Genomic DNA, 14,788 nt, shown 5'->3' with positions numbered 1-14,788 from the left:
TTTTTTCAGAGCAGTGCCCATGCTGTTTGCTGGAGGACACAAGGCCCACGTGGCAGAGGCTGGCTGGCAAATTTCTCCTGCCACATATCAATCAGTCGCTCTAGCAATGTGGGGCTTGGTGGGGGGGGGAGAGGAGGGGAGCCTCATGAAAGCACATAGGCTTGCCCAGAGTCGAGCCCTCAAGCAGTGATATGGGATTTCCAGTTGTCATTCTCACTGTTATTGAGAGGATAATGGCACATCAAGTCTCCAATAACTGGTCAACCATCTGCTTTGAGCAGGGTGGTAATTCCATCAGGACGAAGAAGCACAGCTTACCCACTCCCATGCTTACTCTGCCTGTCGGGTTTCTCTGTTCAGGTCATACAAGAGGACTCATTTTAACATTCTAATTCCAATACAAATGCACTGCCGACTTTCACGGGCTGTAGATTTGCTGCCTAATGATGCAATGCCTCAGGACGTTCTCCTGCACAAACCCTACTGAATCGAAGAGCAGCCACATAAGAACATGGCTAGGCTCTTATGCAGTGTCCATTCATCCCCAACAGACAGGCTAACAGAACTTAAGAAGCATCCCTAGAAATTTCACAATTAAAAAAAATTCCTCCTAATATAGGTCTGCAGAACTTGTGACCTAAACAAGCTAAAAAGGGCCTGCAAAGCATGTATTGTGACCTGATGTGTATGCTTGACAATGTTGGTTGCATGCAAGCCGGAAAACTGGAGCGTTTCTCAACACACAAACCGTGGGTGGGCTGCCATCGGATTAGCAGCATTTGGTTTGGTGAGCAGCAAGATTGCTCCTGCATCGCAGTGGCTAAACTTCTCGTGCTTCATACTAATAAATCTACTCCCCCCCACGCTTTACTTGAGTGCAACATTAGTCAGTGCTGCGTCAGTTTGCTGGGCAGAACCACCATCAAGGGGGCATTGGCAATTCCCACCCTTAGCAGAAAGCACTGGAAGGCAGCTGTTGATGCCTCCGTCAGCAGCAGTGACATCCTCGGTAGAGTGGAACTGGCCAATCAGCCACTGGCCAATCAGCCACTGGCCACTAGCACAGCACTGATTGAGGCTTCTGCCTTTCTCCCACTGCTGCTTCTTTGCACTTACCCTGTAGCTGCCACTGTCAGTTCTAGCTCGTGAACTTTTTTTTTGCCAAATAATGCTGTGTGTGTGTGTGTATAGAGGGAAAGCAAAAGGAGACATTAGTGTCCTGTGAAGATCCTTCAATTATATCCAGCTAACAGACACGGTTAGTGGGAAGATCAAGCCTTCTGAAGGAGATTGTTTCCCCCAAACATTGTGAGTCAAGTCTGGCCTTCCTGTGGTCCAGCCTTCTGCAACCAAGGAAATTCCAAGAGTTTAACAGAGGACCCAAGCTGGCCAAATCAGAATATTCAGCCCGGTTATTTGAACCAGCTCTTTAAAACAGACTGGTTTAAAAGGAAATCCAAATTTAACACAAAGACATTTTAAGAGATCATAAGTGCAGACTCTTTAACACCATGGTCCTCCCCACGGTGTTATTCTGCCTGCCAAAGTGTTCCCTGGCAGCAACATAATCCTTCCCTAAAGCAAAGAGCCAGCCCTGACTTTCCTCTATGTCGTTGGAACAGGAGGTGTTTCAGAAGAGCCCAGAAGGCATTGCTTTTATATCTTTTTGGGTCATCTATTTGGGAAAGTGCCTCCAACATAAAAGGATGCTTTGCATGGAATATTGGGTGGAACATTTTGTTCAACAGTTTGCAGTCCCCCCCCCCCCCCCCCCCCCCAGCCATTCTGTTGTAGTGCCATCTACCTGTTCTCTAGATTACAAAAGTGTCCACTGGTTCAATGAGGTGGGAGATTTTTGCCTTGGTCCTCCAAAAAACGCACTGAGAAAAAGCAAGCTTTAACAGCATATAATACTATAAACCAGGAGCTGTATATCTGACTTCTTATTCATTTTATTGCTTTTATATTCCTCCTTTCTTCCCCACTTTTTTCATGGAAGTGACTTACACAGAATTCCTAGCAGCTCTCTCATCCAGGCACTGACCAGACCCAGATCTGATGATCTTTTATTTATTTATTTATTTATTACTTTCGTCTTACTATCCCGCTCTAATCCCCGAAGGGGTCTCTGAGCGGCTATGCAGTTATCCATTTGCAAGGCTATTGTACATTTTATTCCATGCCTTGGGACTTCTGAAGTCAAGCACCATAAATATGACACAAGAGGCCATGTATTTAAGCAGTCAGCCAAAGAACATGGGCATGAAGAAATGCAACTTTGCCCAGCAGTTACTGGCCTTTGTTTCTGGAAAGTTCAGGGAACTCAGCCTGCAAGAAAGCTATCTAGCTTAAATCCTTCCTTTCATACTTGCTCCCATATCTAGCAGTGCTGCTCTTGTCCTATGCAGAATTACACTCTCCTAAATCCATTGGAGACTATGTGTTTAGAAGAGTGTAATTCACTGTGAATTCTGTAGGGCAAGGGGCATACAGGTAGCAACACCTGAAGCAGAACATCACCCGCCTCCTCCCTGCTTTGGCTTTTGGGACATTATTTCTGAAATCCTAATGAATATTTGCTAAATGGGAAAGGAGCCCCATTGAAAACAATGCCGTTTATTTGACTGGCAACTTAAAGCATGATTTAAATCAGTGCTTTAAACCAATATGCCCTGCCAATAAGTGTCTACGTGCTGCCTAAGTGGAGCAACCAAAACAGGATTGTCAAAGGTGGTGATCCAACCATCTTCCACGTAGCCGTCCTTCCAATGTGGCTCTTCCTCCTTAGACTGGAGGAATGCTTCAAACCTGAGTCAAAAGGAACAGTGGGGTATAAACATTTTAATAAAGAAATAAACTTTGCTCAGAGTAGTGGTAGGATAGGGGTAGGATCCAGCCCGAGGACACCAAGCATGGCTGGTGGGTGGCATTTATCTTGGTGGGTCACAAGTTACGCAGCACTGTACTAGTGTCACAAAATCTTTTAGACTGCCTCACCTCAGCTACATCCTTTCCAATCAAGAAAAAGGGCAAGTAATTCAGCACTCTCTCTTACTGGAAAGCACAATGATTGCAGGAGTCTTCTGTCCAGCTTTGTCTCTTAAAAATGGAACCATATTAGAGCAAACCTGCAAATAAGTCAGAGATGCTTCAGAAAGTGTATCTAAAACTATCTAAAAAACAAAGTTTGAGTCCAGGGGCACATTTAAGACCAGCAAAGTTTTATTCAAGGTATAAGCTTTCACGTGCACTGGTTTAAAACGGTATCTGAAGAAGAGTGGCACTGGATTCAAAGTTTGTTCTGCCACTTCAAACCAACACAGAGATGCAATAAAGATGGTACATCCCAAGTTTCAACATTTTCTCCCCCCCCCAAAAAAAAGAACTTGCATTTCATTTTAATATAAAAACTGTCTTGCTGGATGAGGCCATCTGGCTCAGCACCTTCTTTAGTAATTTCCCCACCCCCAATGAAGGAGCGAACAGAACACAGAAGGGGTACTTCACTGCTGAAGTTACTGTGGTACTTCACAGCTGTTCTCTGAGAAAGTAAATGGATGCACCCTTCTGAGCACTTCATCACACGCTTCCATGAGATGAAGAAACTAGAGGCAAGGATGAGTCAATTTGACTCTTTTTGGAGGGGTGGCAATGAGAGGAGGCAGAACACGGTCAGATTTGTGCCCTTTTCATTAACCCCTCCCCCCGACCCTGCTACCTACCATACAGCCTGCAGGAAACCCTAGGAACTGAACTGACTTTTGATATCACTGACACAGCCTATTTGATGTGCTAGTATGTGTGTGAGAGTGTTTGTGTTTTCGGTTTTCTTTTGCAACATCTTCAGCCCATCTTGGAGACTCCATCTCTACCCAATTATTTTAGACTTTAGAGGCTTGCAAGCTGGACCAATTTAAACAGTATTTCTGCAGCCGACTGTATCCATCATGACAAAATTCTCTGAGGCTGCCATCTTAAACATGCATCCTCAGAAGCAAATCCCTTTCAAAATGAAAAGCCCTTCTCCACCCAATTAAACTGGGTTCAGATTAGGTTGCATTTTTTTAAAAAAAATACAAGTTAGGAGGAACTTCAGATTAATCAGAGAAACATCCCATACAGACAAAAAACAGTCTTTTATAGCAGCAATCCTAAATGTGCTTATTAGGGAAGAGAGCCGATCTGGTGGGGATTACTCCTGAGTAAGCATGCACTAGACTGCCCTGCCCAGACCTAATCAAATCAAACTGCACTGCACAGACCTAATACAATCAACCTGCACAGATCTAATCCAATCAAACATCCCATCTACCCCCAAGGCTGTCCGGGGCGAACTGCCGACTTGCCCTCCGAGGAGGCCCAGTGGAGGCGAACGGCAGTGAGATCTGAAGCGGCTTGGAATCCAAACGGGGCCCTCTCCTGCCGCCTCTTTTGGTTCCACAAGCCGTGGAAAGGCAGCTCAGCTATGCGGAAGGCACTCGGGAGGCTCTCTCCCTTTCAGCCGGCTGCCCTCTTGCTGCGAATGGCCACTCGGCAGAAGAGGCGGGGAGGGGGGGGAGTAACGGTGCAGGGAAAAGGGCAGCTTCTCCGCCAAGGCGAGCAAGAGCCCGAGCGAGCGAGCGAGCGAAAGGGGTGGTGGTGGTGTCAAGGGCGATCCCCGCAACGGAATCCGAAGGGGGGACTCTAATTATTGCCCTCCTAGCCAAGCGGTGCCACGAGCCATCCAAGGAGTCGATGCGCCCCTGCCCCTCTCCCCCAAGCGCCCAAACGCACCCTCGGAGCCCACCGCTCTGCCCGCGACCGAGCCCACCTTCCCGAAGCCCAGCCTGCCTGCCTGCCCCCCCCCCCCTCGCCATGCAAGAGCCGAGAGGACGCCTCGACTCACCCATGGAGTCGGAGAGGGGGATTGCGCTGGGACGCGGCTGAGTCAGGGCCTGGCGCATGGTGGCGGCTTCTCCGGCGCGCTCCTTGGCGCTGGCGGGCCTGTGGGGCAAAGGGGGCTTCGCGGCACCTACCGACCGCCGCACATCCGCCCTCCCTCTCTCTCTCCCTCTCTCTCTTTCTCTCTCTGCCCGAGGCTCGTGCTCCGGGCGGCAGCTAGAGGCGGCCGTCGACGCTTGCGCAAGCCGGAGAGGACGCAGCCAGCCCAGCTCCCTACAAAACGAGGGGAGGGAGAGGGGCTTCCTGCGGAAAAGGGTAAAAGTCGGATCTACATGGATCCTCATGAATTCATATGATTTTACATTGAAACGAAATAAAACTACAATCATGTTGTAGGCCATGTGTTAATCTATAGAGGGCACCACAAAAAACATGCATCCACATATTTGTGGCACCACAACAGCGCAAACACATGATTCCAAAGCATGGACCCTCATGAATTCATATGATTTTTAGCTGAAACAAAATAAAACCACCATCATACTGCAGACCATGCCTTAGACTATAGGCAGCACTCCAAAAATCATGCCCCCACGAATTCGTGGCACCACAAAACTGCAAAAACATGGTTCCAAAGCACGGATCCTCAGGGTTGTTCAATTGGGTCACTCCAAACACACCATCAAATCACATAACACGTCCACAGCTTGCACCACAAAAATCACAGATCCACGGCTTCGTGGTGACACCATTCTGCCGCAGTGGGCAGCCATAACTTTTTAAAGAGCCCCTAACAAGACCTGGGGGAGCCAGAATGACCTCTCGCGCGAGAGGTGGAATTTGCCCGTAGGACTCCAAGGCCACCACCCCGGGGCTCAAAGAGGCGGAGGAACATTTCGCGCCCCTCCCTCCGTTGCCGCTGCCATTAGTGCTGCTGCCGCCGCGGGCAGCCATAACTTTTGAAAGAGCCCCTAACAAGACCTGGGGGAGCCAGAATGCGTTGCTCGGCCATCACACCCGAGAGGTGGAATTTGCCCGTAGGAACGTTTCACGCCCCTCTCCCCACGCCATTGCTCCTGCCATTAGCACTGCTGCCTCTGTGGGAAGCCATAACCTTTTAAAGAGTCCCTAACAAGACCTGGGGGAGCCAGAATGACCTCTCATGCCGCTCGGCCATCACACGCGAGAGGTGGAATTTGCTGGTAGGACTCCAAGGCCACCACCCTGGGGCTCAGAGAGGCGGGGGAACATTTTGCGCCCCTCCCCCCGCCGTTGCCGCTGCCATTAGTGCTGCTGCAGCCGCGGGCAGCCATGTGCCCATGGACATCAGATGGGATTTGTTGGTGTGTTCATGATGACCCAACGCAAAAGCCTTGAGGATCCATGGGAATCATGCTTTGGAACGATATTTTTGCAGCATGTTGCCATGGATCCATGAATTCTGTGGAGCAAGTAGTGGCCATGGACATGATATGGGATTTAATGGTAAGTTTAGGTGTTCCAACATAAAAACCCCAAGAATCCATGAGGACCCATGCTCCAGAACCATGTTTTGGCTTCACGGTATTGCCACAAAGCCATGGATCCATGACTTTTGTGGTGGAAGCTGTGCCCATTGACATGATATGTGATGTGATGGTGAGTACATGGTGACCCAACACAGAAACACTGAGGATCCATGAGGATCCGTGCTTCACAACCACGAAGCCCGGGACCCATTAATACTGTGGTGTAAGTAGTGGCCATGGCCATGGTATGGGATTTAATGATATCTTTGGCGTGTCCCAACACAAAATCCCATAGCATTCATGAGGATCCATGCTCCAGAACCATATTTTGGCTTCATGGTGTCACCATGAAGCCATGGACATGTGATTTCTGTGGTGCATTCTGTGGCCATGGACAAGGTATGTAATTTAATGGTGATGTTGGAGTGACCCAACACAAAAACCTTAAGGATCCATGAGGATCCGTGCTTTGGAATAATGTTTTTGCAGCATTGTGTTGCCACGAAGCCGTGGCAACATGAATTCTATGGTGCAGGCTGTGGCCATGAACATGATATGGGATTTAATGGTATGTTTGGGATGTCCCAACACAAAATCCCCAAGGATCCATAAGGATCCGTCCTTTAGAATCATGTTTTTGCAGAATGGATTCACCACGAAGCTGTGGATCTGTGAGTTTTGTGGTGCAAGTTGTGGCCGTGGATGTGCTATGTGATTTCATGGTGTGTTTGGGGTGACCCAATTGAAAAACCGGGAGGATCCACGAGGATCCGTGCTTTGGAACCATTTTTTTGTAGAATGGGGTCGCCACGGAGCAGTGGACATATGATTTCTGTGGTGCATTCTGTGGCCATGGACAACAAGGCATATTATTTGATGGTGATGTTGGGGTGACACAATGGAAAAATCATAAGGGTCCAACCATGTTTTTGCAGCATGGTGTTGCCACAGAGCCGTGGCACCGTGATTTCTGTGAAGCAGGCTGTGTCCATGAACATGATATGGGATTTAATGGTATGTTTGGGGTGTCCCAACACAAAAACCCCAAACATCCATGAGGATCCGTGCTTCAGAATCATGTTTTTGCAGAATGGATTCACCACGAAGCTGTGGATCTGTGATTTTTGTAGTGCAAGCTGTGGCCGTAGACATGTTATGTGATTTGATGGTGTGTTTCGGGTGAACCAGTTGAAAAACCCTGAGGATCCATGAGGATCCGTGCTTTGGAACCATGTTTTTGCAGTTTTGTGGAGCCACGAATTCATGGGGGCATGATTTTTGGAGTGCTGCCTATAGTCTAAGACATGGTCTACAGTATGATGTAGGTTTTATTTCATTCCCGCGTAGAAATCATATGAATTCATGAGGATCTGTCCTTTGGAATCATGTGGGTGCCCCTTGCAGACTAACACATGGCCTACAATATGATGGTGGTTTTATTTTGTTTCAGTATAAAAATCATATGAATTCATGAGGATCCATTTAGATCCGACTTTTACCCAGACCCGCTTCCTGCCTGCCTGCCCACGCTTTTGCGCAGCCGGCTGGCCACAACTGGGCAAACGTCCGCTCCGGTGGGTTATTGTCTGCATATATGTTCCTGCTGGCTCCGATCCATCCTTGGAAAGGGAATTCCTGAGTATCATTAGGCAAACATGAGAAGCCACGATGAGCTCGGATTCAGGGTTGCCACCCTACTCAAGAGCCTCCCCATGTTGACTCGAAAATGAGTCCCAAGCACAGATAAGGTGGACTGATGGGTAGCCTGTCTTGACTGATCACCAGTCTTTCCCACCCATCAATTGACTGATGAATGATGGAGTCAGTAAACTTCTCTAGATGTCCAACCACATTATAGATTCCCTGTTTAGATCATTGAAGGAAGGAAAGATGATGTACAATTTAATGAAGACACTGCTCTTATCCATTGAAAAATAAAGCAAGATTCCATTGGCACTGTCAAGATGAACAAAATGTATTTCAGCATAAACTTTTAGGTTGCATATAGTTTCCATCCCTAACAACTAACTTGTATTATAACTCTAGCTGCTATAGTTGGCACTATCTGCATCTGATGAAGTGACCCTCTGACCAACAATAGCTTATGCTGGAACAGGACTGTCAAGTGCTAATGAACTCCTGTTTCGTTTTGCTGCTACAGACTAACACAGATATTCCTGTGGAATTTTCTCTGCAGAAAGAAGGGGTCACTTTTAATTAGTCTTTAATATTTAATATTGCATTTAATACATCAGAACCAAAATAACCTCAAAATTATAGAGGAGTGCTTTTAAATCTCAGTTCCATTGACTTAAACTGTCTCCCACCCAATTAATCGAGTTTCATAAATCTGCTAATCAAGTCAATGAACATTTGCTCCCTTAGATTTGTTTATTTGGTTATTTATATTCCACCTTTCTGTTTGTCCAAGGCAACTTGTTTAATTTTAATATTTTATTGAACAAAGCACTGAGCCTGTCAATCAATAGAACAATAAAATATTAAAATTAAACAAGTTATCACATTAAGCAAAACAAGCGAAGCAAACTGCAGCATAAAAATCAAATTGCTGAATGCTCAGCTGAAACCTGATGCCAGCAATGAATCAGAGTCCTTCAATGAAGAAAGGATGCATCAACATTAAGAATTTAAAAGTTTCATAAGCAACAAATCCACAAAACAGCTATACATTACTGAGTTCATTCTGTAGGCATTGCAGAATGAGGGTACCAGGCAGCAGCATCCTAAGCAGTTACTCCCTTACACAATACAATGTTCTTAGAAGGGTATAACTTTGTTTAGGATGGCACAGCAAGTTTCATTCACTTTACATATACTTTTAAATCTCTGAAGCACTGTCAACATTACTAATTTAATCAATTCCCGTATCTCAATCACTCATTCTCTTTAGAAGTCTATGCTCTCCAGCAGTGTGCAAAGTCAAGCCTTGCTGCAGCTGACAAATTTAACATGATGTCTTGATGTTGTCTCAGAATTGGCACTATGGAATCTAACAGGAAGGTTTCTGGTAAACATGAGAGATCCATATTCCTAATATAGTATTAACAACCACACTCCCAACATTTTGCTCCCTCATAATTCTTTCTTTGGCAGCTCCTCTGAACTAGTGAACAGCATGTGGAACTTGTGTGAGGAAAACCTGGTTTCCCAGTCCTTTTCGTGGTACTGCTTTGAGCATTGGTGTTGTATAGTGGTTAGAGTGTTGGCCTAGGGCTTGGGAAGTTTGCTGGGTGATCTTGGACCAGTCACACACACTCAGCGGAATCTACATCACAAGGTAATTGTGAAGATAAAACAGAAGAGAGGAGAACAATGTAAGTTGCTTTGGGTCTCCATTGTGGAGAAAGACCGCATATAAATCCAGTAAATAAATAAAAAAAAGATTGTAAATTCCCAGTGCTGCTCTATGTAGGATCATTGGCTGCTGTAATTCTGTGTACCTTAAATACTCCAGGAGCTGAAATCAATTGGTGGTTTTTTCCCTCCTACATTTTTGCAATGAACGTAAAATTCAGCCTTATTGGCACAAAAAATGGTTCTTAGTTTCGGCTTTGGGGCTTTTAAGTCATATATGCAAAATTCATTAACAGGGAAATTTACCAAAACACTTGAAACAACAGGAGAGCCATTCCTCAGTTCAAACCCATTCTGCTTTCTCATCCCAGATGTGTGGAGGTGGGCTGTGTTCATGAAGAAAATGTACTGGGCACATGGATCAGAGATAGTCTTGTTATTATTAGTAGTGGATAGACCAGGCTAGCCTGATCTCATCAGATCTTGGAAGCTAAGTAGGGTTGGCCCTGGTTAGTATTTGGATGGGAGACCATGAAGGAATACCAGGGTCTCTATGTAGAGGCAGGCAATGGCAAACCACCTCTGCAAATTGAAAGCAAAATAAATAAAGATCCAAAAGTGGTCTGGGATTCACTCCTGCCTTAAAATAACCCAGTATGTAAGTAGCACGGTGATAGACACGTTTATTGTTGCATGAAAAACTGTCTCATATTTACTGTTTGTATTAGAGATATTCAGGCAAGACTATGAAAATCTCTCACTGAGTCTCGATTCCCGTGGTCAAGGACTACTGGGGCATTTTTGCTTGTAATAGCTGAGGTGCTTTTTTTAAATTGCTGAATAAAAATTGGAAGCACATTAATGCAACTGCCTGAGATGAATTTTGTCCAGCACTAAAATATGTTAAGCACTTCAGTGGAAGAACACTGTCCTTGAGGCTGCAATCCTGCACACATTTAGTGGCAAGTACGCCCTCCTCAACAAAGTGAGTCTAACGTCTCAAGCAGGACTTAAGCAGGACTCCCAAGAGCAATCAGTGGCCCCCATACAAAGATTCTCTCTCACATCACCCCAACCAAACCTAACCCATCATAGGAAAATTAATTTTGTCTCCCTTGAGAGCTAATGTGGTGTAATGGTTAGGCTATCAGACCAGGGGATCTGGGAGCCACAGCTATAAACCCCTATTTTGCCATGGAAGCTGGCTGGGGCAACCCTGGGCTAAGCTCCATCTTAGCCTAACCTATTTCACAGGGTTGTTGTTGTAAAGATAGAGGGGGCAGGAGAATGATGTTGTAATCCACTCTGAGTTCTAATGGGGAAGAAAAGTAGGGTATAAATAAATATAGGATTGGAGTGTACATCTTTTCCACATAAATCAATGAGCCATAACATACAATTCCTTCCTTTCTTTTCCCCGTGTTCTGTTCCTGCAATCTCTTTATTTTTATTACAAAAGTGTAATCTTATAATTATTTTATTTGAACTGTGCTCATTTACGTGGATGTGTCCATTATTCAAACACACAGAACAGCAGAGCAGATTGCAATCATAAAGAATCTAGCCAGAAGAGCAATCATATCCAGAAGGGGGCAGACTAAAGAAGATATTCAAATGAAATCTGGACCCCCAAGCAGTGTAACATGAAGCCACTTACAGGGACAACAGACCTGGAACCAAAATAGAAAAAGGATTTGGAAATTACTGCTCTCCTGCGGCAGAGACAGCATGTCACTTCTGTCCCAATGTGGCAAACATAATTTATGGGCATTATACTTAATCCAAAGCTTTAATATGGGGCACAATATTAGTGTGTTGCTGGGAAGGGTTTTCTTATTTTGGTATTTCAGGAAAGAGCAGAACATAGCCAGGTCTTTGGGATAGTAGTTAGCAAAACTGTCTGGAGTATTTGGCAGATACACTGGAAGATCTACTGAGGATTTGATTGATTCCACAAGAAGTTCCCAATACAACCATGATCAAGTTTATTAACTTCCCTCCTCCAAGAATGGCTTCCCCCACAGCTCTCTTCTGCCTTTATCTGCAGTAAGGATCCAAAATAGCTTACATCATTCTTCTCTCTCCCATTTTATCAACCCTGTGAGGTAGGTTAGGCTGATGGATGAGGAAGATTTTAAATTTTTTGCTGAGCAAAAATTGGAAGCTCATTTCACTCCTAATGCAAACTCAGAGCAGTGATTCATGCATATAGGCAATGGGCAGCCGCTGAGAGTGGGTAATTCTGCTGTGTCTTTGCATCAATAGTAATGGAATGATTCTACTGTCTCTGATACAGAGATGGGGGCCAGCTAAGAAGGATGAAGGAGGTGAGGCCAGAGAGAGCAGTAAGTCATGCTGAGACGGCCTTCTCCAAGGGTGGCTAGCTTGGGTTCATATGAACCATGCATGATTTCATTTCTTTCTTTCTCATGGTGCACTGATGTGCCATAAAAAAACCCCAGTGTGGACATAACTGTTTCAGGACAACTGATCGTTTTCTGCTGTTTTGGAAATTTTGGAGAGTCTCCCAAGCTTTTCTGTATGCATAGCTAAAGCATTTTGGTTTTTCCCATGCCTCTGGAACCAATCACTTTGTAGTGGTGGTGAGGCTTAAGGGCAGGCACCATACAATGATGTGAAGCAGCAAAATAAAAGTAATAGTAATAATAACAACGTCCCACTAAGGGTTTGTCAATCGGCTCAGTGCTCTGACAGAACACTGGAAGGACAGATTTAATACTTTCTGAACAATAGGTTAGGACAGGGGTCCTCAGCTTTGTTGACATTTTTGGAGTTTTGACATCGGGTATTGGGTGCCACCACAAAATGATTGCCATTTGGTTCAATCACAAGATGTTGGGAGGTTCCTCCTATGATGGAGGCAGCTGTGCCTCCTGCGGACAAACAATGATGCCTTCTGGACTCTTCTGAAGCACCACTGAACTGGAGGAAAGCCAGGATTGCCTCTGTGCTTTGGGCACAAAGCAAGTAAGCGTCAGGGGGAACACATTGGCAGACACCCAAAGGCACCGTGCAGGGGATCAGTGGACAACAACGCTGCTTGAAGGTTTTCCTTTCTAAGGAAAAGGGCTACAAGTTGGCTATTTTATTGAAATGCAACCCATTTGAGAGAACAGGACTAGCATTTCTCTAAGTCAGTGACCCTCAAGCTTTCTGAAGTGGGGCTACTTTTTAGAATCCACTAAGCTTATTCAATTTCAATTTCAATTTATTACAGGTCTTTATGACCGAAGTCTTGACCAAGAGGATACCAAAGGGGGGTAAAATAGGTACATAAAATAGACATAAATATGTCAAGGTACATAATAACAGTCACATAAAACCCAGGCTGAGCCCAGAGATTAAAAATAACCTAACTACACTTGGGGCGGAGCCAACTAACTAAAATCATCCGAAGATTAAAAATCGGTGTCGAAGTTTTCAGAAGTGCTGGACTTATTGTAGTTCTCAGGACACCCTCGCAAAGTAACCTCAGACTACTTCCTACCAAAACCTGCAAGAATCTCACATCAGGTAACATTGAACCCATTTATATTTTTCATGTTTAATATTTATATAAATATACCATGATTCTGACACAGGGCTGTATTTCTTGGCTATCTCACACATTATGTGGAGGCAAGCTCAGATGTGCCATCCAGCCTCCTCTCCCAGCTCATTCTCCCCCCCCCTTCTAGCCTTACGACACACCTGTAAGAGAGTTATGCCCCACAGTCTGAGAATCACAGCAGCAGGCCAATAAAATGCCTGGGATTTGAAGACAAAGAGAATTCCAAGTCAGGGTGTAGACTTTCCAAATTCCGGGGGGGGGGGGGGCTGGGGCTGGGCCAGAGGCATTGCTGTGCCAGGTCCTTAAAAGAACCGAGGCCCAGTGACATCATAGGGAGGAGCCAGTGATGTCACAGGTCATTGTCACTATTTATGGAGGCGGAGCCATGTGGGATTTAGGAAGGGGTTCTCCAGAAATTTAGGGGGACCTGGAAAATCTTGAGAACCCCCCTAGCCAGGCCCAACGGCTCAGAAACAAAGCATGGCATGGGCAAAATCCTCTACATAAAACCCTGGAGAACCACTGCCAGTCTGAGTAGACAATGATGACACTGATAGACTGATGGTACAGAAATCATGCTTTGTGTGCCAAAGGACAAAGGTTTAAACCGAGAAGGTCTAAGAAAACGGGTGTTGGAAAGGATCTTTCTTTGTGTGAATCTCTAGAGATCACCTACATCAGAGCAGACCATGCTGAAGTAGATGGACCAATGGCATCATGGGGGGAGGAGAGAAGTGATTGCTGGATAAAAAAAGAATACAGGGGAGGGGGGGAAGATCCCTAGCAACCGATACCAAAAGGAAAGGGAGAGGTGGTAACTGTTCCTATAACAATACTAAAAAGGTAAAGGTAAAGGTTCCCTTGCTCGAAAGCCAATCGAATCAGACTCTAGGGTTGCGGTGCTCATCTCTGTTTCAAAGCCGAAGAGCCAGCGCTGTCCGAAGATGTTTCCATGGTCATGTGGCCGGCATGACTAAACACCAAGGCTCATGGAACGCTGTTACCTTCCCACCGAAGTGGTACCTATTTATCTACTTGCAATTTCTTGCTTTCGAACTGCTAGGTTGGCAGGAGCTGGAACTAGAGACGGGAGCTCACTCCGTCATGCGGCGCACTTGGGTCTCGAACTGCTGAACTACCGACCTTCCACAGCCTGCAGTTTAGCGCCTTAACCACTTGAGCCACCGCAGCTCCTATAACAGTACTACCCTTGAGTAAAAATGGAAATGGAAAATTAAGGGAAGGGGCTTGACTCCTGTGCCTTAACGTCAACCTATTGTCTTACACTATCATGCTGAAATTAAATATGAAAATTTTGCCTCATCATGATATGTGAGGAATCGTTTCGGCCGCAAAATGTCTCGCAGGTCAGTCTGCTGCTAAAAGCACAGGAACTGGGCCAGTAAAAAAATACGTGGCAATCCAAGTTGCATCCTGAGCAGATGTCTCATTCTCCCACACACACTACACCACTTCATCAGGGACAAAATGTGTGAATGAGTGAATGTTTAGT

The 14,788-nt window shown here is 45.5% G+C and overlaps 1 protein-coding gene across 1 annotated transcript in view; it reads right to left on the bottom strand.

Moving 5' to 3' along the window:
- The window catches only part of TMEM255A (transmembrane protein 255A), a 35,781-nt gene extending 29,148 nt beyond the window's left edge, over positions 1–6,633 (bottom strand). Inside the window, exons 1-3 of the mRNA XM_015427043.1 lie at positions 6,528–6,633; positions 5,016–5,154; positions 4,886–4,922 (exon numbers count right to left, since the gene is read on the bottom strand). Coding sequence (XP_015282529.1) covers positions 4,886–4,922; positions 5,016–5,154; positions 6,528–6,633 — 282 coding nt within the window. The remainder of the gene's footprint in view (positions 1–4,885; positions 4,923–5,015; positions 5,155–6,527) is intronic.
- Positions 6,634–14,788: the final 8,155 nt, after the last annotated feature.

This window comes from Gekko japonicus, unplaced genomic scaffold, assembly GCF_001447785.1.
Source record: "Gekko japonicus isolate JY-2015 unplaced genomic scaffold, Gekko_japonicus_V1.1 scaffold425, whole genome shotgun sequence".
NCBI classification, from domain to species: domain Eukaryota; kingdom Metazoa; phylum Chordata; class Lepidosauria; order Squamata; family Gekkonidae; genus Gekko; species Gekko japonicus.
The sequence above is the reverse complement of the archived record's forward strand: the minus strand, read 5'-3'. Positions and strand labels throughout refer to the sequence as shown.